General features: G+C 35.7%; 2 protein-coding genes across 2 annotated transcripts in view; both read right to left on the reverse strand.

The window, feature by feature from the left end:
* Window positions 1-3,884, reverse strand: part of glrx (glutaredoxin (thioltransferase)) — a 4,310-nt gene extending 426 nt beyond the window's left edge. The window contains exons 1-2 of the mRNA XM_051093305.1: window positions 3,466-3,884; window positions 2,976-3,091 (exon numbers count right to left, since the gene is read on the reverse strand). Coding sequence (XP_050949262.1) covers window positions 2,978-3,091; window positions 3,466-3,669 — 318 coding nt within the window. The 5' untranslated portion in view covers window positions 3,670-3,884 and the 3' untranslated portion in view covers window positions 2,976-2,977. The remainder of the gene's footprint in view (window positions 1-2,975; window positions 3,092-3,465) is intronic.
* Window positions 3,885-4,712: 828 nt separating this feature from the next.
* On the reverse strand, window positions 4,713-19,963 carry ell2 (elongation factor for RNA polymerase II 2). Its single transcript, XM_051093066.1, has 12 exons — window positions 19,781-19,963; window positions 15,999-16,046; window positions 14,384-14,505; window positions 14,128-14,291; window positions 10,961-11,220; window positions 9,738-9,862; window positions 9,526-9,592; window positions 8,733-9,405; window positions 8,385-8,448; window positions 7,342-7,513; window positions 7,166-7,210; window positions 4,713-7,072 (listed from the first exon to the last, which is right to left on the reverse strand). The coding sequence occupies exons 1-12, from the start codon at window positions 19,955-19,957 to the stop codon at window positions 6,956-6,958; spliced, it is 2,034 nt and encodes a 677-aa protein (XP_050949023.1). The 5' UTR covers window positions 19,958-19,963; the 3' UTR covers window positions 4,713-6,955.
* Window positions 19,964-20,830: the final 867 nt, after the last annotated feature.

Here is a 20,830-nt window from a genome sequence, read left to right on the forward strand (position 1 = left end):
TATTAAACAGGGTAGGGTCGATCTTATACTCTCTCCAGAGATTGATATGTCACTCTCATGGTCAGCCATGTTATGCCATGGTGCGATTTCTTTTTTCTGAATTCAGTGGTTACTCCGGCAATATGACTTGAATAAATTTCAAATATTTATTTTTGTTCCCCCATGAGATTAATTTGACTTTGATGCAACTATTTTTGTAACATGTACATCTGAGATTTTTATTTCAACTAATAACGTACAAAGTACGCATCCAGCATGTGGATCGCCTCTTAGTGCAGTTGGTATGGTCGACGTAGAGCCGATTCTGGCTGTCTTTAGTCTAGTCCAGTTATGTTGACCCTCATCTCATGCTGAATAAAGACATTTTAGAAGGATGCTTGTATGTTCTGAGAGTCTGTGACTTTAATCGTAACCATACACAGTAGCATACCGTTTAACCATAACTTATGTTTAGACATAAGCAGCACGGGTATATTTGTATCAACAGCCAACAATACATTGTGTGGGTCAAAATTATAGATTTTTATTTTATGCCAAAAATCCTTAGGATATTAAGTAAAGATCATAAGGACATTATGAATATCAACATTTAATTTTTGATTAGTAATATGCATTGCTAAGAACTTCATTTGGACAACTTTAAAGGCGATTTTCTCAATATTTTTTCACCTTCAGATTCCAGATTGTGTATCTCGGCCAAATATTGTCCTATCCTAACAAACTATACATCAATGGAAAGCTTATTTATTCAGTTTTCAGATGATGTATAAATCTCAATTTCATAAAATTGACCCTTATGACTGGTTTTATTTTAGTTTTCACATATACTGCACAGTAAGCTAGCATTTCATTCAATTTTTAAAATTTTTACAGGCATCATCTTGTAAATATGATTGTTACCAAAAATGTTTTGCATTTTTATCTAATTTTGTGTATACCTTTGTCAGTCCAGTCAGCTGAGTAACGTAAAAGATGTTAAAATTCACAGATGATTCATTATACTGAAAATGAAAGGTCGAGCAGATTGCATCATGATGCATGTTTGCTCTCAGAGTCTTTGACTTAAATCTAAACCTGCGGTTCTTAACGGTTGGGTCATGACCTAAAAATGGGTCACAGGTCTGTTCTAATACAGTCGCTGATAGTGGGAACAGCAATGATACTGTAGATGAAAACTATATGAGAGTAACAGACAACATGAGCCAGACAGGGTTATTATAGTTAACTGAAAGTGTGTACCTGAAATAAATGTTAAAATCATATGAAATATAAAAAAAAAAAAAAAGCATTTTATTTAATCTAGCTGCCAAAAGCTAATACAAGTGACAAATAACTAAAATTAAAATGAAAAGAAAAAAAAAAAAAACTACTGGCAGCTGAGAGAAAAAGAGTTTTTTATATTTATGAGTAAAATACATATTTTTAGGATGGCGGAATGGAAGTCCGTTTCTGCCACTGAATAAAAAATAAAAATAAATAAAATAAAGGTAGTTTACAAAAATAAATAAATTGTATAGTTTACAAAAAAAAAAAGGTAGTTCACAAAACCAGTCATAAGTAGCATGAGTATATTTGTAGCAATACCCAACAACTTACTGTATATCTCGCAATTCTGACTTTTTTCGGAGAATTGTGAGATATAAACTCGCAATTCTGAGAAATGAAGTCAAAATTGCGTGATATAGGCTTAACTTATTCTGACTTTTTTCAAACTCAAGTTAAATTGTAAGATATCAACTAGCAGTTCTGAGAACATAGTCTTTTTTTTTTCAACCTCAAAGTCAGAATTGCATGAAATAATCAGAATTGTGAGACATAAATGTGCAGTTGCGAGAAAACAAATCAAAATTGTGAGTTTACATCTCACAATTTTGGGTTTATAACTCAGAATTGCAAGTTTAGGCTATATCATGCAACTCTCAGAAAAAAAGTCAGAATTGCGAGTTTATATTTCACAATTTTAAGAAAAAGTCAGAATTTTGACATAAAAGGGGCAAATTTTTTTTTTTTTTTTAACTTGGTGGCAGAAACAGGCTTCCATATTGTGACCACTGTCTAATGTAAGATTTGGGCCCTGAAGCTAAACCACTTAAGAGCCACTGGTGTAATTGTGCTGTATATATTGTTTTAAATATTTTATAAAAAAGGACTGTTAGGTATACCTTTACTGGTAGCAATACCCAACAATTTATATCTCGCCATTCTGACTTTTTTCTGAGAATTGTGAGATATAAACTCGCAATTCTTAGAAATGAAGTCAAAATTGCGTGATATAGGCCTAAACTCTCACTTGCAAATTATAAAGTCAGAATTGTGAGATTCAAACTCGCAATTCTGACTTTTCCTTAGAATTGTGAGATATAAACTCGCAATTCTTAGAAATGAAGTCAAAATTGCGTGATATAGGCCTAAACTCACACTTGCAAGTTATAAAGTCAGAATTGCAAGACATAAACTCTAAATTCTGACTTATTCTGACTTTTTTCAGAATTGTGAGATATAAACTAGCAGTTCTGAGAACATAGTCTTTTTTTTCAACCTCAAAGTCAGAATTGCATGAAAAAAAATCAGAATTGTGAGACATAAATGTGCAGTTGCGAAAAAAAAACAAATCAAAATTGTGAGTTTACATCTCGCAATTCTGGCTTTATAACTCAGAATTGCAAGTTTAGGCTATATCATGCAATTCTCAGAAAAAAAGTCAGAATTGCGAGTTTATATCTCACAATTCTAAGAAAAAGTCAGAATTGTGAGTTTGCATCATGCAATTCTGAGGAAAAAAGAAGTCTGAATTTTGGCATAAAAGGGGCAATTTTTTTTTTTTTTTTACTTAGTGGCAGAAACAGGCTTCCATATTGTGACCACTGTCTAATGTAAAATCTAGGCCCTGAAGCTAAACCACTTAAGAGCCACTGGTGTAATTACGCTGTATATATTGTTTTAAATATTTTATAAAAAAGGACTGTTAGGTATACCTTTACTCCAGAGATCCAATTGCCTGCAACATGCCTTTCAGCTTTCCAGAACTGTCCAGACCCTCAACATCACTTCCTCCTCCAATACACTGTTCCCCTACGAAGACGCGAGGAACCTGCAAAGAATACATGAAGAATACATTGATGTATATAAGTGTGATAAATGACATGGCAAAAGAATAAAGCACATGACTAAACATTTGGAATGGGCTGGGTCAAAGCTGCTGGTCCAGCTATTAGTGACTCAGCATTTGTGTGACTAAGCAGGTAAAAACAAACTAATTATATTTGCCACCATAATAACAAAATCAACTTAGAGGAAGATTAAAAAACGTTTTGTTTTAAATTCATACATTAGTTGCATTTTACACTCTATATTTAGAATTAACGTAACTGTGGACGTGTGACGTAACGACTGACGGTCAGGTCTAATATAAGAAAAATGTAATCATATATAATATATTACTATATAAGAGTAACAGTTACTCACGGTGCGAGCGCCTGTAATCTGTTGCAGATAGTCTTGTATGCTGCCCACGTCACTGCGTCCGCTAATGTCAATCCACTCCAAGTGTCCACTTTTGAATTTATACTTTGATAAAACATTCTTGGCGAGGACGCAGTAAGGACAGGACGGCTTCAAAAACACAACTACTTTGTCGCCCTTAATTTGCGCTTTAACAAATTCTGCCATTGCTCTTGAAGTAACAAACAGCTTTTCACGACTCAAGGGTGGTCAAAGGAAACACTTCTTTTCCTGGTTTTGTGACTCATGTAGTTCCCGTCGGTTTACACCCTTTAAAAGTGAGGCGGGATTAAAATTAACCACACCTCGATTAAACTCAAAATGGGTTGGAGGTACTGGTGTTTTTGAACGAATTTGGGTTATCGAATTAATCTTTCAAGGGAATGAATCGTTCTCTTTCATCTTTCTTTGTCTATGCAGCTTTCTTGACTGAAAAGACTGACGATGGAACAAACCAATAGGATTCGAGTGTGGTCTGTGAACGCGTATTTCATTGGTTGGCTCTATGAAGCGATACGCCCCCTTCAACGTAAACAGGTGTTTGAAGCCGGAGCGGCTCTGAATGAAACTTACGTTATAAAAATGGTGGTTGTACACAATAAAATACCTTAAACACATTGTTGTTGGATTTATACAGGCGATCCACCTTAGTTTTCCCGGCCATTTCCAAGTTTAATAGGTTTGGTTTCTGCGTCAGCTTTCAGCTGTTTTAGCTGTACAAAACAGCTTGTTTTGCTTATATTGATACTGTAAATTTTCGTAAATTACTATACTATTTTAATGTATTATCTTAATTATGAACACACTGGTTTGTAGTGCAAGTTTTAGCGTTTCTTCTTGTTTCCCTATGAGGCCTACACGGCTAACAAACCGGAAGTCTTGCACATTCACTGAAAACGGCTCACTTCTGGGTTGAAAAACAAGGTGGGTTGTTTTCTTATATTTATACCTTGATGATACTGTACTTTTCTGTCGATTTGTAGGGTTTTTTATATACTTGTTTTAATTGTGAAAGACTCTTTAACGACTGGGTGAATGATTCAATGACTCAGAACACACACATACACAAAAAACACATTAAGCACCTAACATTTACCTCATTTTTTATAATTACTTGATCAAAAAAGAACTATAATGTAACATATTTCAGTCATATGTTCTGTTAATATCAATTCGAACTGTTTTAATAAACTGTACAAAAGCAAGGCAGATAAATGTCAAGTTCACATTTTATTGAACTGATTTAATACATTTTTAGGTGGACAGGTCAGGAATTCTCTTACAGTCTGAAACAACCCCCATCCCACCTTTAAAACAAGAGATGACAGTGTTATGAGATTCTTGGCTTATTATCCAACATTAACATCTCTCTTTAGTGGTGTCAGAGGCACAGTCTCTTCAAAAGGGAAAGAAAACAGGTGTTGGTCACACGTCACCAAATACTTCCCCACCCAACCCGAATTACAACGATAGCGAGTTTGATATGTAGATGCACATTCTCCTTTCCAAGCAACACTTCTTAGTGTCATCCCAAATCTTTAGGGTTCAGTGTGGAGGCTATTTGAATGCTGAGGAAATAAGCGTCTGCGAAGTAAAGTGCTGCTAAAGTTCTCCGTTAAATAACCACGACTTGTATTTGGTTGTCATCCGACACGGCGTCCAGTCTATAAATGAACAGAAGCTCACAAAACAGAACATCTCAGGGAGTTTGATAACACATAAGCCCCTAAAAAAAAAAGTAAGATGCCATCTGCCGCCCCAAATACTGAAAACGAACATTCGTCGATGGTTATTTTGAGAATGGCTCACTCAGGTTTTTTATATATTTCAATTTACAACACTGGAAAACAAAAGGAAACACCTCCCAGCCTTTAACAATGGAATAATTGTGATCATAAGAGGAGAGAGATAGTTTTCAGATCTCAAAAAGACATCTTAAAATGTGCAAATACAATGCAGCAAGCCTCAAGAATCAACTAGCCAATCAGAATCCACCATGAAGCTATTTGATCCAGTGAGAATTTGCATAATTGCAAGCAATGTTATTTTCAAGGCTGATTCACAAAGCTGCATTCTGGATCTTTTCCCTAAACAAGGATCAAAGAAAATAAATATATCAAGACACTGTAAGTGTTCGACCACCGTCTCCTTTTAGATAACAAAGTGTCATGTCACTCAGAGAAACGCGTTATAGGATCCAAAGCGTTTTTGTTTTCGTTTTTATCATTTTCTCTTTTTTTGGCAAAACTTCCTACCACACAGGTTTTGTAAACATAACGTTTCCCTTAATCTTTAAGAAGTTTATCACTAATGATATTGTGAAATAAAGACTTTTTTGCATATTTGATCAGTTTTTCAATACTCAAAATTCCAGCAATTCCTTTTAATTCAAAATTAAACAAAAAATATATAATTCTATTCATATTTCATAAATAACTCTGCTCTGAGACTTGTAATAATTAATGAATACATTTGAAATGGATAAACAGGCCTGCCTCTGCTCGATGCATTTCCTCACAAATCAGTAGCACCTTTGCCTTCAAGATGGTTCGCTGATTTTCTTAAACAGAGCAGGCCCAAATTAAGAACATGTAACAAGAGCCAGATTGATCCCGAAGGCTCTGGCTGCTCAAAGAAGAAGAAAAAAAATTAGCAGCTTTTTTTTGGGGGATTTTTGTTTTCCGTTTTTTTTTTTTCCTCTTTTATAGTTTATATCCGACCCTCGTCCCAGAGCCTCTCTTCCTGTAGTTTCTGACCCACAGTCCTTCCCAAGAATGAACAAAAACACTGACAATTTTCACTCGCCACTTTCTCTCACTCACAGACACAAACACAAACAAAAAAACAAACAAACAAACAAACATCGATCACACCTTCCACGAATGTGCGATGGACCTGTGATCAGGTCATAATAATTTCTCCCCCCTGCCCCGGGTGCTTGTAAGTCTCACTGACGCCACATTGATATGTCTGTATTAATACCTTAAGGCATCATTTGCACTGTGGGTGTGAATACTGATGCTGTTCAGAAAAAAAAAAAAAAAACAGGGCCATCGGGAGAAAGGAAGTCTCAAGGCTCTTGGAAACGCCCTCTTTTATGGCCACTTTTTCACATGTACTGGCTCGATCACCCCTGTGCAAAAGGCTTCAAGAAATATGCGCTGTAAGGCCCAAGACGGTTTTGCATTGCGAACTTTCTTTTTGCATTCAAAGAAGTTTAATTTTTTTTCTTTGTTGTCTTTCAAAAAGTCCTTCAAAAATAAGAAAAGTAAAGAATGAAAGGTATGGGACAGGATGTATAAGGAAGAAAACATGATAAAGAAGGCCAGATATGTGGGGAAATCGGTAAGTAGAATAAATAAGGAGCTGTTTGATCCCCACACTCCTCTAAAGATGGTCCTCCGGCTGACGAGCGCTCTGATTGGCCGAGGGGGTTGCTTGGTCCTGTGCTGCCCTACAGCCAGGACTGCGCCCTCCGCTGGTCGAAGTCAGCGATGAGCCGTTTGATGTGGGCCAGTTTGTTGTGCAGGTACTCGCAGCGCTGTTTTTCTTCATAATAGTTTGGGCTGTGCTGTAAAGCATACACAATGGGTGAATTAGCATACTATTACTTTTGTTTACTTGTGTTGTCCCAGATGTGTCAGACATGCTCAGTTACACTTACTTGCTTAATTTTTTTATATTCTTGCAGCACCTGTTCATGTACTTCCTGTTAGGAAAGAAAAGACAAACACTTACTATTTAAAATATAAGAAAATATATACAGAAATACATACAGATTTTAATACAGAATAAGAATGAGAACAGTATACAAAGAACAAAAAAATCTTCTTGTCCTACCTGGTACTCTTTAGTTCCCGGTGCCAGTCGTCGACACCGAGCATCCAGTTTTGTAAAACGACGAGTAACGCCCTCAACGCGGGCATGAAGGATACGATACTCATCATATTCTGCATTGAAGTCATCCTTATAGTGCTGCCTCTGATCCATAGATATCACCGCTGTGTATTTACTGCAATAAAACAATAAAAAGACATTAAGACTCTAAATACGTCTTATGCTCAATTCTTTCTATACATACATACATACATACATACATACATACACACATATACATATATATATATATATATATATATATATATATATATTTTTTTTATGTATTTATTTATATTTATGTATTTATGTATATGTATGTATTTTATATATATATATATATAAAATTTAAATATATACTTAGATTTTAATGTTTGCTACCAATCAAAAGTTTTTGAACAGTAAGATTTTTCATGTTTTTTTTAAATCTCTTCTGCTCACCAAGGCTGCAATTTATTTGATCAAAAGTACACCAGAAGGTATTAACTTTTATCATTTATTACCCCAATAAATAAAATTAAACAAAAATTCATTAAAATTAAAAAATTAATTAAATTTGATTTAAAAATAATTTTCGGATCTGATTTTCAGATCTTTCTATTCATCAAAGAATCCTGAAAACTGTTTTAAATATTAATATTAATAATAATAATAATAATAATAATAAATGTTTCTTGAACAGCAAATCAGCATATTAGGATGATTCCTGAAGGATCATGTGACACAAGACTGGAGTAATGATGCTGAAAATGTAGCTTTGATCACAGGAATAAATTACATTTTAAAATATATTCAAATAGAAAAGTTATTTTAAATAGTAAAAATATTTCACAACATTACTGCTTTTGCTGTATTTTGGATTAAAGAAATACAGGCTTGGTGAGCAAAAGAATTCTTATTAAAAAAAATAAAAAATAAAAAAAAAACATTAAAAATCTTTTGACTGGTAGTATATTATTATCGTTTATGCAGAAGGAGACACTATAAAGGAGTCAAAGTTCACTCACGCTATGTAATCAGGCTTTGTTGGGACTGGAAGTTCAGTGCTGTTGACAGACTTGTCTTTGCCAGCTGTAAAGAGACACACCAGTCATGCATAAACACGGAAATCTGTCCTTTCACAAGCACACGTAACACACGATCTTTGTGTCTTCAGGAAAGGATTAAGCCAAATATGTTGTTGTAAACTAAAGTTCTAGGGCCAAAGTCAAATGGAACATAAATCTGTTCATCAGGTCTGACAACAAGCTTAACACATCTTTACAAATGCTGGCATGAAGCTAATAATTTATTTATTTTTTATTTTTGTAATAATAAATTCATCAATAACGTTAATGGAGGACCTCAAAACAAACCTTCTCTGTCCGATTCATGGCTGATGTTGGCAGGAATGTGTTTTTGTTCTGCCTCATTCCGGTGTTTCTTCCTGGGCTGTGCTTCCTTATCGCAGTGATCCTCCTTGTGATGCTCTCTATCCCTCTTTCGGTCCTTATCCTTATCCTTCTCCTTCTCCCGCTCTCCTTCTCGCTTCCTCTCTTTATCTTTGTGCTTCTTGGACTTCTTGGGCTTTTTGCTGCCACTGACATCACGGCTGGCTGTAGGAGACGCGGCAGAAGAAACGCGGTGGCCGCTGCTGGTGGTAGTGGTAGAGGTAATGGTGGTTGTCGAGACGGTACAGGTGGAGAAGGACGAGGGGGACGTTGTGGAAACTGGCTGGCTGGGTGGGCTGGGCGTGTGGCTGCGGGGGGCGTAGCTCTCCGAGGAGTTCCCGCATATAGAGCTCTGGTCCAGGGGAAGGTCCTGAGACCCCCGGCCCTCCGGCGTACTGGGGGAATTTGAACTGGAGCCCGTGACAGGGGGAGGGTGAAAAGAGGGCCCTGGGCAGGCAGCCGTGGGTGCGGATTTTTTGTCCTCAGTCTCTGAAGAATGACGACCTGAGGAGGAAGGGGGTCCTCGGTTACTGAGATGAGAGATTCGGGGCTTCTTAGATATCAGAGGGTCAATGAAGTCAGTCTCAGGTTGGCGTTTCTGAAAAGCGAGAGACAAAAAAAATTTTTGTATGTGAATATTATATTATATTAAAAAAATTATTATATTATATTATATTATAAAAAAACTTTAAGCATGTAGTCTATGTACGTGTCTTACCAATGGGGACGTTGGCTCTTTGGTTGGACTGCTGGAAGTTACAGACTCTGAATTCAAGCCCAATTTACTGTTGGAGGGGAAAAAAAAAAAAGAAGAACTAATTTAAGCTTTGCCAAATACCCTTGGGATCTCTTGTACTGGTTCTCAAAAATGATTCATGTTCAATTAAAGAGTCATTCTTCTTTTAATTGCATGTGACCGGTGAGTCTTACCGTGCCAGGTTCCTGTCAACCTGAACCCGTTCATCCTCCGTGTAGCCCGGCCAGTCCCTCTGGACCTCACGGAAAATAAAATCCTTCAGCGAATACGAGTTATCCTTAGGGTTTAGATTGGCCACCTAAAGGAACAGAAAATATTACATTAATTGGTTTCCCATCTGATTAAATACATGACACAGGAAGATTTATTTAAAAGGACCTCTTTTAATTTTTTAAATGGCTAAAAAAAAATAAAAGAAGAATATTGGCTCTTAAAATGGGTTTTAAATTTAATTATGTTAATTTAATAAGTAGTGCTTACTAAGGCAAGCTTGAAATTTGAACGAAGTATTAAACTAACATGATTTGAAATATAAAACTTTTCATGTTAAATTTAATTATTAGTACTGTGTTTTGTATTTTTAATTATGTATATGGTCATTTTATTTTTAGCAGCTAAACTACGTATACACATTTAATAGGAGGCTGAACGCACACTTTGAATACTTGTTTAAGTCGGCATACTTAAGAGCAGCAGATACACAAACACTATAAATAGTAATGCAAATGGACAGTCAGGCAAAGGGATATAGTGTTACTTCTTACGTTACAACCCAGTGAGGGACCGTTTCAGATTCTCAGTCCTTCCTGCATTTCCAAAGAAGGAAAGAAGCTCGCTTCATACTTCCTTTTTTAAAGCCTGAATTAATTCCTTCTAGACTTCATAGAAAAGAACAACAACCGTGATATTTCTCCTTTGAAACTACCGGGGAGAACCGAAATCGCAACTTCTACCCCTTTTGATGACAAAAGCCATTCAAATATAATGGCTGTCAACAGTATGACCTTATATTAACTGAAATGAAGTCTGCTGGTCTCTTCAGTATCAGCATCAGCATGCATGTGCATAATTACTTTAATAGGTTTAATTAACGGTTGCCTAATTTGCCACGTGCTAGACATTCAGTGGAGGTGAATGCAACTCTTTGTGGTGACACAGCACTTCTGCAAAAGTGCCTAGAGTCTGTAGACCGCAGGTAGATTATAGCTGTGACTAGATGCTATCTATGTTTCGAGTCTCTGTGACCTATCGTGAACTAATATGTATGATTATGACAGTCCTCAAAAACTTGCACAGCAAGTCTTCTGTTAAAACTTGTGCTTTATTATATAACATTATGCCTGCGCTCAATTGCTTTAATTCTGACAAGTGAACTGATTTCATTTCACAATCTTACCTGATGTAGTGTAGAGCCCAGAGAGTTGCGGTCTTTCTGGCTTACGCCGTCTCTTTGCAGTCTGCCAAGCAGCTCTAGTTTCTTGTAAGATCGCAGGGCCAGAAGGTGAATTACACGGTCCCGGTATGGCCGTTGCGATACGGGGTTGTTGGTAAGGCACTTGCGGATGGTGTTGGCTGGGTTGAGAGGAGTAGTCTGCTTCCTCTCTGGAACCGGGTCAGGGGCTGACGGGGCAGGTTTTCGGTGCTGAACTTTTTTGTCTATGACAAAACAACATTCACAGGGAGATGGGTCAGTTACAACAGAGCAGTTAGTGCTTTAATTTGGTACAGTTGAGGTCAAAAGTGTACATACACCTTGCAGGATCTGTAAAATGTTTAATAATTATTTTACCAAAATAAGAGGGAACATACAAAATGCATGTTTTTTATGTAGTACGGACTTGAATAAGATTTTCCACAGGTGTTGTTACCTGAATGATCCATAGCTGTTTTTTTTTTTTTTTTGTTTTTTTTAGTGATAGTTGTTAATGAGTCCCTTGTTTCTCCTGAACACTTAAACTGTCTGCTGTTCTTCAGAAAACTCCTACAGGCCTCACAAGTTCTTTGGTTTTTCAGCCTTTTTGTGTATTTGAACCGTTTTCAACAATGACTATGATTGTGAGATCCATCTTTTCACACTGAGGACAACTGAGGGACTCACTGCAGAAGGTTCAATCACTCACTGATAATCCAGAAGGAACCCAATGCATTAAGAGTTGGGGGTGAACTTTTGAACAGAATGGAGATGTGTACATTCTTCTCATTTTGCCTAAATATCCTATTTTTTTCCCCATTTAGCACTGCCCTTTAGATGCTACATAAGATATTTATAAATTTCCCAGAAGACAAAATAAGTTAAATTTACCCTGACCTTCAAATTCAAAAAGCATCAGTACATCAGTGAGCGTTTGAAACTTCTTTAATGGTTGCATATGAAAATATGCTGAAAAACCACAGAATTTGTGGGGCCTGAAGGATTTTTCTGAATAAACAGTCAAACAAGAGACTCATGAACCACTATCACTTAAAAAAAAAAAAAAAAAAAAAAAAAAAAAAATTGTGGATCATTCAGGTAACAATACAGTATTAAGAATCAAGTGTATGTAAACCTTTAAACAGGGTCATTTTTATAAATTCAACTGATCTTTTCTCTTGTAAACTATGACAACGTCTTATGTGAAATATCTTATTCAGGTCAGTACTAAATAACAAAAAAAACAAAAAAAAAAAAACAACGCATTTTGTATTATCCCTCTTATTTTGGTAAAATAATGAACATTTTACAGATTTGGCAAGGTGTATGTAAACTTTTGACCTCAACTGCATATAATATGTGGTGAACCAAGTAGTCAAGGGATAATACACATACAATCCCATTCTATGCAAGATTAGGATTAATGCTAAACCAAGTATCCAGATGGTATATAATTTCTATTGGTGTCTAACGCTGCCTACAAAACCTCATGCTTGCACCATTTCGCTACTGTAAACCTCAGAAGAGAATCAACAAATACAAGACCGAAGTTGTGAATTTAATCTTGCACAAGTAATTTTAGTTACGTGCTGCTTTATTATTATTAAGTATCCAAAAATAATCATTTGAACATTTGAAAGCAGGCACAGTAGTCAGACATTGACTGCACTGACACCAAACTGAGTTGCGCTTAAACTGTACCAATGCTTTGGTCATCTCTACAAACTAAATATAAAATTAGGATCTATAAAAACAAAAGTGCACATTCTCAAGACAATACTGAAGAACATACTTTTTTAAGTGTCACAGAAAACTTTCCCCTATTATGAAATTCCTCAAATGCTATTTAAAAGATTATGGGTAGTGACTCTTTAACCATCCTACTTCCTATGTCTTACGAACTCTCCCTTGGTTTGCCTGAACATGTGCCGATGACTGGACGACATCCAGACGCAAATTTTCGCTGTCTCACCTCCTGCCAGGCAGGTGAAACTCTTGCGTCAGTGGTTAATAAGCTTTGGCCATCACACATGTATGGCAGACTGGAAGATTATCTAAACTCTGAGTTATATGTGAAATTTGCACCATTTTGAACTCAGATTAAACACTCACTCACAAGTGTAACATGGTTTCCTGAGAGCCAGCTGCTGTAAAGCCTCACGCCACAAACCCTTTCTTGCACTTCCTTCTGCTGTGTAAAATGCAAACGCACGCCGATCACTCCTCCCCTGCGGCTTAGCGCCGAGGGATGGGGGTGAAACTGACTTTTCCAGTTTTGCAGTAGAAGCCAGCTGTGGTCCAGAGAATGGGGGCTCCCTAGAGGGGAGTGACAGCTGAACAGGTGCTGAGAGACAGGTTTTGTCTGGCAGGGGCGAAATATAATGAGCTGTAGCTGAGTGTTAGTTAAAGCCACTCTAAAAACCCTCAAGGGTTCTCTTTTTTTTTTTTCTTAACAGTGATACCTTTTTAAAAGATGAGATAAAACGGTCTCTGGAGTTGCAGCTTCATGCTGATTTCTTTTAACAACCTTAGCAGGTGACAATAGATCTGAAAGATTCAGTCTTTCACTTTCCACTTCTACACATCTCTATGTGGGGCACATCGGTAATCTCGGATACATGGGTTGTGCCACGACTTAGATAAATAGGATGAACTTTTTACTTGCTTTTTCTCCTGACCCTAATCCATACATCACTCTCCGTAAAGCTTCCAATTGGTTTAACGCACACGGTCATGTGAACGTTACAACTGAATTGGCCGAGCATTACAGGTCAGTGTGAAAAATATGAGGAGATCTGAGACCACGAGATGACACTTATTAGTCAATTTCAGTCTAGAAACGAGCAAATTTAATAAGACTCCGATCTAAAACGAAAATGAAAAAAGAAACTGAAAAGAAAACCCCATCCTGTGCCGATAATCATCAGTTGCGTAGAAAGATTCTTTGAAACAGAAACGTTTCGATTGAAACACCATCCGGTAATTAAATGGAAATGCTGAAAATGCTAAAGCTTTTCACACCTGCAACTGTTAACCTAGGGTTATTTTTAACTTTGGATAAATGTTATAATGGGTACTCTCCAAATATCAGTAACCAGATTGCATTTGTGTGCATGTTAAACATGTTAAAATACAGTGCATTAATATCAAACCTCTGAAAGGTCCTCCGGGTCTGATGAATTTGGTGCTGTTTTTGCTTTTATCCTCCTCTGCTTTGGTCACGCGCTCTTTGGTCACCTGGTAGGAGTCATTGGTGGCACATACTGTGATTTTGTCTTGAATCGTTCCCAGTGAGGACAGATGTGGGACCCCAGAGCTAACACGTACAAAGAGCAATTTAAAAAAAATGAGAAATGACAGCAAAATTAGCCATAATTTCGATGCACAAGAAACTTGCTTAGCTCTTACCTAGATATGTACTGGTGGATACACTCAAAGCTTCCTTGAGGATTGTCTTTGCCAAAATTGGACAGATAAAAGTTGAAGTTATGAGAGCCATCGGAAACGTCTGTCGTCGGGATTTTAATTCGCTGAAGGGGCAGAGATAAAACAAAATGTAATTATTTAAGTGTTAACAGAGGTAATCATCAAAAATATATAAATATATTAATATCAGCGTAACAAAACACAAGTGAGCTACCTAGACAGTAGACTAATCATTTTAAGAAATATGCTCCATTTAAACGTTTTCATAGTTTGAAGTAAAGCTGAAATAAAGCTGAATATCAGATTTAAAAAAAAAAAAAAAAAAAAAAAAAAACAGTAAAGACAAGTAGTTGAATTTGAGGTACTCAAAAAAAAAAAAAAAAAAAAAAAAAAAGTTGAGATACCAAAAAAATGACAAACTTCAAATAAAGCTAAATATATAATATTTAACAAAGTAAAAACAAATAAAATGACAAAAAAACTAATTTAAAATAAAAACAGAAATATATTAATATAAAAGCTACTACTATATTACATAAATAATACTAAAATAACTCAAATCAGCCAATAATTTCATTTTTGTGACCCTGGACCACAAAACCAGTCATTAGGGACAATTTTTTAAAATTGAGATTTATACATCATCTGAAAGCTGAATAAAGAAGCTTTTCATTGATGTATTTGTAAGGATAAGACAATATTTGGCTAAGATGCAACTATTTGAAAATCTGAAATATGAGGGTGCAAAAAAATCTAAATATTGAGAAAATCATCTTTAAAGTTGTCCAAATGAAATGCTTAGCAAGTTTTGATACATTTACGGTAAGAAGTTTACAAAGTATCTTCATGGAACATGATCTTTCCTTAATATCCTAATGATTTTTGGCATAAAAGAAAAATCGATCATTTTGACCCATACAATGTATTGTTGCCTATTGCTACAAATATACCCATGCTACTTAAGACTGGTTTTGAGGTCCAGGTCACATATGCATTTTGTGTTTAGGGTTATTAGCTTAGCATAATGCTAATGCAAAACTCCACTGGAATCAGCCATTAGGACTGGTCAAGTTTTTGGTGCAGTTCTCACGAACAGCAATATTTGTGATGCGCTTGACTGACAGTGAGCTGCCGCCCATGTAGTGTTTTAAATGAATCACCTATGATGATCCATCACTGCTGATTGATGACGATGGCTACCTATATACCCGCTCAATAGGTTTTGAAACAGACTCACTGTGTCACCTCAGTCAGAGCTTTGTAATAACATGTCGACTGCAGCACAGATACTAGTTAAGCGCACTATGTCTTTAGACAGAGTATTCATGAGCGTAAAACCGGAACCCTACTCGCTGACCCAGTATTTATAGTCACACGGCGTCTGAAGTAAACTACAGCATGGTGCGCGGGGTCAGAGGTTAAACAGGCGCTTTCACAGTGGAAAAGTGAGGCGCTGCCCAATAAAACCACAGAAGGCTGAGGGCTCTCTATTAAGACACCAGGTTCAATTATAGAGTGCTTTGATGAGTAGCTCAGTGATGATACTCATTCAAACGCTGTGAAACTCATATTAACAGGTGGTGTGAAGTCAACTTACCCCTTGAAGACCCTGAAAACGTATCGTCGCCTGTGATGGCGGTGCATTCTGGAAAAGATGAGAATGTTTGAACATCAAAACAAGGAAAAGTAATTTAATCGACCAAAAACATCAAATGTGTGACCCTGGACCACAAAATCAGTCATAAGGGACATTTTTTTAAAACTGAGATTTATACATAATCTGAAAGCGGAGTAAATACGCTTCCCATTGATGTATGGTTTGTTAGGACAATATTTGGCCAAGACACAACTATTTGAAAATCTGGATAACAAAAAAAAAAAAAAAAAATTTAATTAATTAAAATAGAGGAAATCACCTTTAAAGTTGTCCAAATTAAGTTCTTAGCAATGCAAATGACTAATCAAATTAAGTTTTTATATATTTATGGTAGGAAATTGATCATCATGGAACATGATCTTAATATCCTAATGATTTTTGGCATAAAAGAGAAATTGATCATTTTGACTCATACAATGTATTTTTGGCCATTGCTACGAATATACCCCTGCTACTTAAGACTGGTTTTGTGGTCCAGGGTCACATATAAACAAGATTAGTGCAACTATAATACAAGAATGGCATACCATGCATACTATTTCTCCAGCATGTAGTGTGTATACTGCAAAAAGTTACAGTATGTGCATTTTCTGCATGCATAGAATACCAGAAAGGCCTAAAATGTGCAGTTTACAATCAGACCACACTCTAAGGATTACTATATCCCACAATGCAATGCATTTGACCCTTCATTTCCACTGGAACAGGAATCACTATCAGTCATGATTTTATACAGTAAATTGTGAGTACGAGTGAATTCAGGGGGCATTTTTTCCCAGTCATCAATGGCAAAAATGCCCAATTTATCTGAACACATCACACACAAACCCTTCACTTTCCTGCAACCTTACACCTTCGGTTATATTCAAATACTGCCCAAAACCTCGTCCATCTGCAAAGGCTTGTTTAACCAGATAAGTTTCACAAGCCCCCACCCCCCAAGCACACTTGCACACAGACTAGATCAGATCACATTACACAGGAGTACGAAGAACTACGATTAAGCTGTCTAATGATTTGGAAGCCTAAACCAGAGGTTTTCAACTCTCAAAAACAGGTTGTGTCTATGTTGACAGGTTCAAAATGCTAAACGCAAATAATAAAATTTTACTTTATATATAACCATGCATAGTTAGGATAGTAACCACCAGGCATTACATAGATAGGCAATGCAATTCATTGTAATTTTAATACATTTTCAATCATTTTTTGGTGTTTTCACAATGTCCTATAAAAAACGTGCAGCAAAACCAGCCTAAACTAGCTTCCTTATTGAATCAGACATAAAATAATACATCTACAGACACACTTTAGCAATTAAAGATCATTTAGAGCCATCAGAAAGTAAGGCACAGCTCCAGGATCATCACTGAGGTTCACACATTCCCTGTCTTTGCTCCAACTGTCTTGTCCCATTGTGGAAAGATGAATAATGATTAACCACGAGCTCAGCTAAGAACGCTAGCTGGAAGACAAACAGATCTGGAACATGACAATATGTGCTGTACATACCAGATACTGAACATTAAATTATAAACACTTTAAGAACATTAAGCGAATATTATGCCAAAGGTAAGGCAGGTATGTTACGGATGAAGTAGTAAGTAATCCTTACTACTATCCGATTAATATAGGAGGACGCTAAGCCCTGCAGGATATGATCACTACATACTTTACACCAACGTGACACTTAATACACAACACGATTGTAATGTGCGTCTGCGGCCCTTTAATATTTCGTCGTAACATTTTTCGAATGCTTTCATGCTAGATAACATCAACTGAACGCCATGTGCTTTAAACAAAATTAAAACTATTTAAAATAGAGCTAAATTTGCTAAGTTAAATATGTTTAAGTTGAGGTGGTAAAATTACTTTTCAGATACAAGAAGTCAAAAGCACACAAATCTAAGATTTCAAAAACTAAACTGAATTTCAAATATAATAAATACTATAATCGTGCCAGATAATATCAATGGAACGGCATGTGCTTTGTCCGTGAGCTCGGAGCTTAAAGACTCGTTCATCTGGCCTCCACGATGGTGTGTTGTAACATTTTGAGTGTCAACCAAACTGCAAGTCCTAATCAACAAAGACAAACAGTGCCAGTCTAAAGCAGCCAGGAACTTGATGGATTACTAAGCTAAATTTAGTCTCAAACAGGCTTCAAGGTTCAACTTAACTCTTTTATGAGAAATTCAAAACAAAACGGGTAGACTTTAACTTCACAGGTGAACTGAATTAGATGGACTGGTGAATGTCCAATCATCCACAACCCAGTGCAAATCTAGGGTCTGAATGTTTACCAGGTTTTGGCCTTTTGGGGATCGAATGAACCACCTCTATGAACCCAGCATAGTTTTTTTCTCCTTTTTTTTTTTTTTTTTTTTTTTTACAACGAGCCAGCTGTAGCTTTAAGTCAAACACTGCCTCGTAAGCACTTTGAGCAGCGTAGAGCTTTAAAAAAATCCAGACAATGCAGCTCTTCATTGAAGCTGCCTGATTTCTCCTAGCAAGCCTATAGAAACTCTTTCAGCCTTTCGAAATGATAGAAATGCCCAGAGGGTTTTTGTGTTTTATTAATTTCCTTATCTCTCATATATTCATAACACTTTTACAATTCTAACTCATACATTATAGTACTACTCACTATTTGAATGACATAAATGGAAATGACAGACACACTTTGTGGTGTGGCAAACCTTGTATCAAAATGACATGGAAAGAAGATGATCTGTCCACTATTAAAACGCTATAACTGAGCAAATGTTAAGGGTTTCCCCACTTAGTCACCATATCACACATTAAAAAAATACACCTTTTGGAACAAGAACCTGTCTTTTAGGATAAATATCGACACCTAGCATATGATAAACTAAGACTATAGCATAAAACGACACGGTATTTTTTAATAAAACACATTAAACTCTTCAGGTGTTTGAGTCTTCATAGCTAACTAGCTAGCGAAGCAACCATATTTAGACGTTAATTAAACAAACTTAGATGTTATTTGGTCATGTTGTGATTGTAAACCATGTTTATTTGGATTTAGAATCACAAATGTAAAACAAACAACAAAAATATCGCTACACTTATGAACTTAATCATTGTTGGAGGACTGCCAGCTAGTAACATTAGCCATGCTATCAGCTAGCTCGCCAAACTTTAATTTTCGTCAATTCCAAAGGCTTTTCCGCATGTAACACTAAATATTAAAGTTAAACAGACTGTAAACGTGCTAAAATGATCGAGTGCTCGAACTGACAGACAAGTGAATCGAGGCTTTTGGTTTGTAAAGAAAGTTTTCCTCAAACCGTTAGCATCGTAGCTCATCAGTCGAGGATAAAACACATTAAATATAAAACAAACAAAACATTTTCGCTTTTATCCCTTTGATTTAAGCTCTTTCAATCATTGAGACTTTATAAACGTATTAACATTAACCAAATGTGGTTTTTGGAGTTGAATTTACATGGAAAGAGTTTATAGCAGGTAATGGTGTGTTGGCATAATGTTCACTCCCTAGAGTCTTTTTTTCCTTTATTAAAAACCTTTTCGCATGAATTCTACAAGGACGACCGCCAAATAAAAACGTTTAGTAACTTTTAAGAGATGTTGCATTGTTTAGAAAGGAATAAAACATCATTTTTGATAGATCTAATGTCTTTTGGGCGAGCAAGCTGTCGCTTTCTCTATAAAAATGTAAGTTTTCAAACACTCACCTTACAGTTTTGGTAGTTTTCCAGCGCTTTAAAAGCTGATTCTGTCAGTTTGACATGTAAAACTGATATTCTGTCGCTTTTTCGGCCACAGTTGAGTCCATATGTGCCATTTTCGCAGAGAGCTGCCATCATCTTTACCAGCCCTCCACCATAGTCCCTCTGACATACGTCTGACATACGTACATACTCTCTAATGCGGACAGAGGGAGGGACCTGAGCAAAAGTAAGTCCCTTTCAGCTCTGTACTGTTAGACTTGTTTGGTCTTTTCACTCTGGAACACTTTAGGCCAGAGGGTTTTACTTATAATTTTATCTCATTATGTTATCATACTGTTTGTATGATAATTAGCTTGTGCTCCTTTGTGCTTGTTATTTCCTCTCAGCTTTTGTATTTGATAAATTAACAAATATTCAAAATATACATTTCTTAAAATGGTTAATCTGCTGATATTCAAAATTAAAATCAACCTTGTCAATATATAAATATTATATATTGGATATTTTCAGATTAATTATGGATAACCATGATTTTTTATTTTTTTATATATATATATATATATTAGGGCTGTCAAATGATTAATCATGATTAATCGCATACAAAATAAAAGTTTGAGTTTGCCTAATTTATGTGTGTGTACTGTGTGTAATTATTATGTATATATAAATACAAACACATTCATGTATATATTTAAGAAATATTTACAAGTATATGTATTTATTATAATTTTTATATAATTTATATTATCTATAAATAAAAATATTTTGTACATAAAAACATATTTCTCTTAAATATACACATTAGTTTGTGTGTATTTATATAAACATAATAATTCCACACAGTACACACACATACATTAGACAAACTCAAACTTTTATTTTGTATGCGATTAATCGCGATTAATCGTTTGACAGCCCTAATATATATATATATATATATATATATATATATATATATATATATTTTTTTTTTTTTTTTTTTTTTTTTTTGTTAAATCTTACAGTAAGTTTTCTGTAGTAGGTATTCATTTAACTTAAGCATTTTTTTATGTT

The sequence above is a fragment of the Labeo rohita genome, chromosome 21, assembly GCF_022985175.1.
Source record: "Labeo rohita strain BAU-BD-2019 chromosome 21, IGBB_LRoh.1.0, whole genome shotgun sequence".
Lineage (NCBI taxonomy): Eukaryota > Metazoa > Chordata > Actinopteri > Cypriniformes > Cyprinidae > Labeo > Labeo rohita.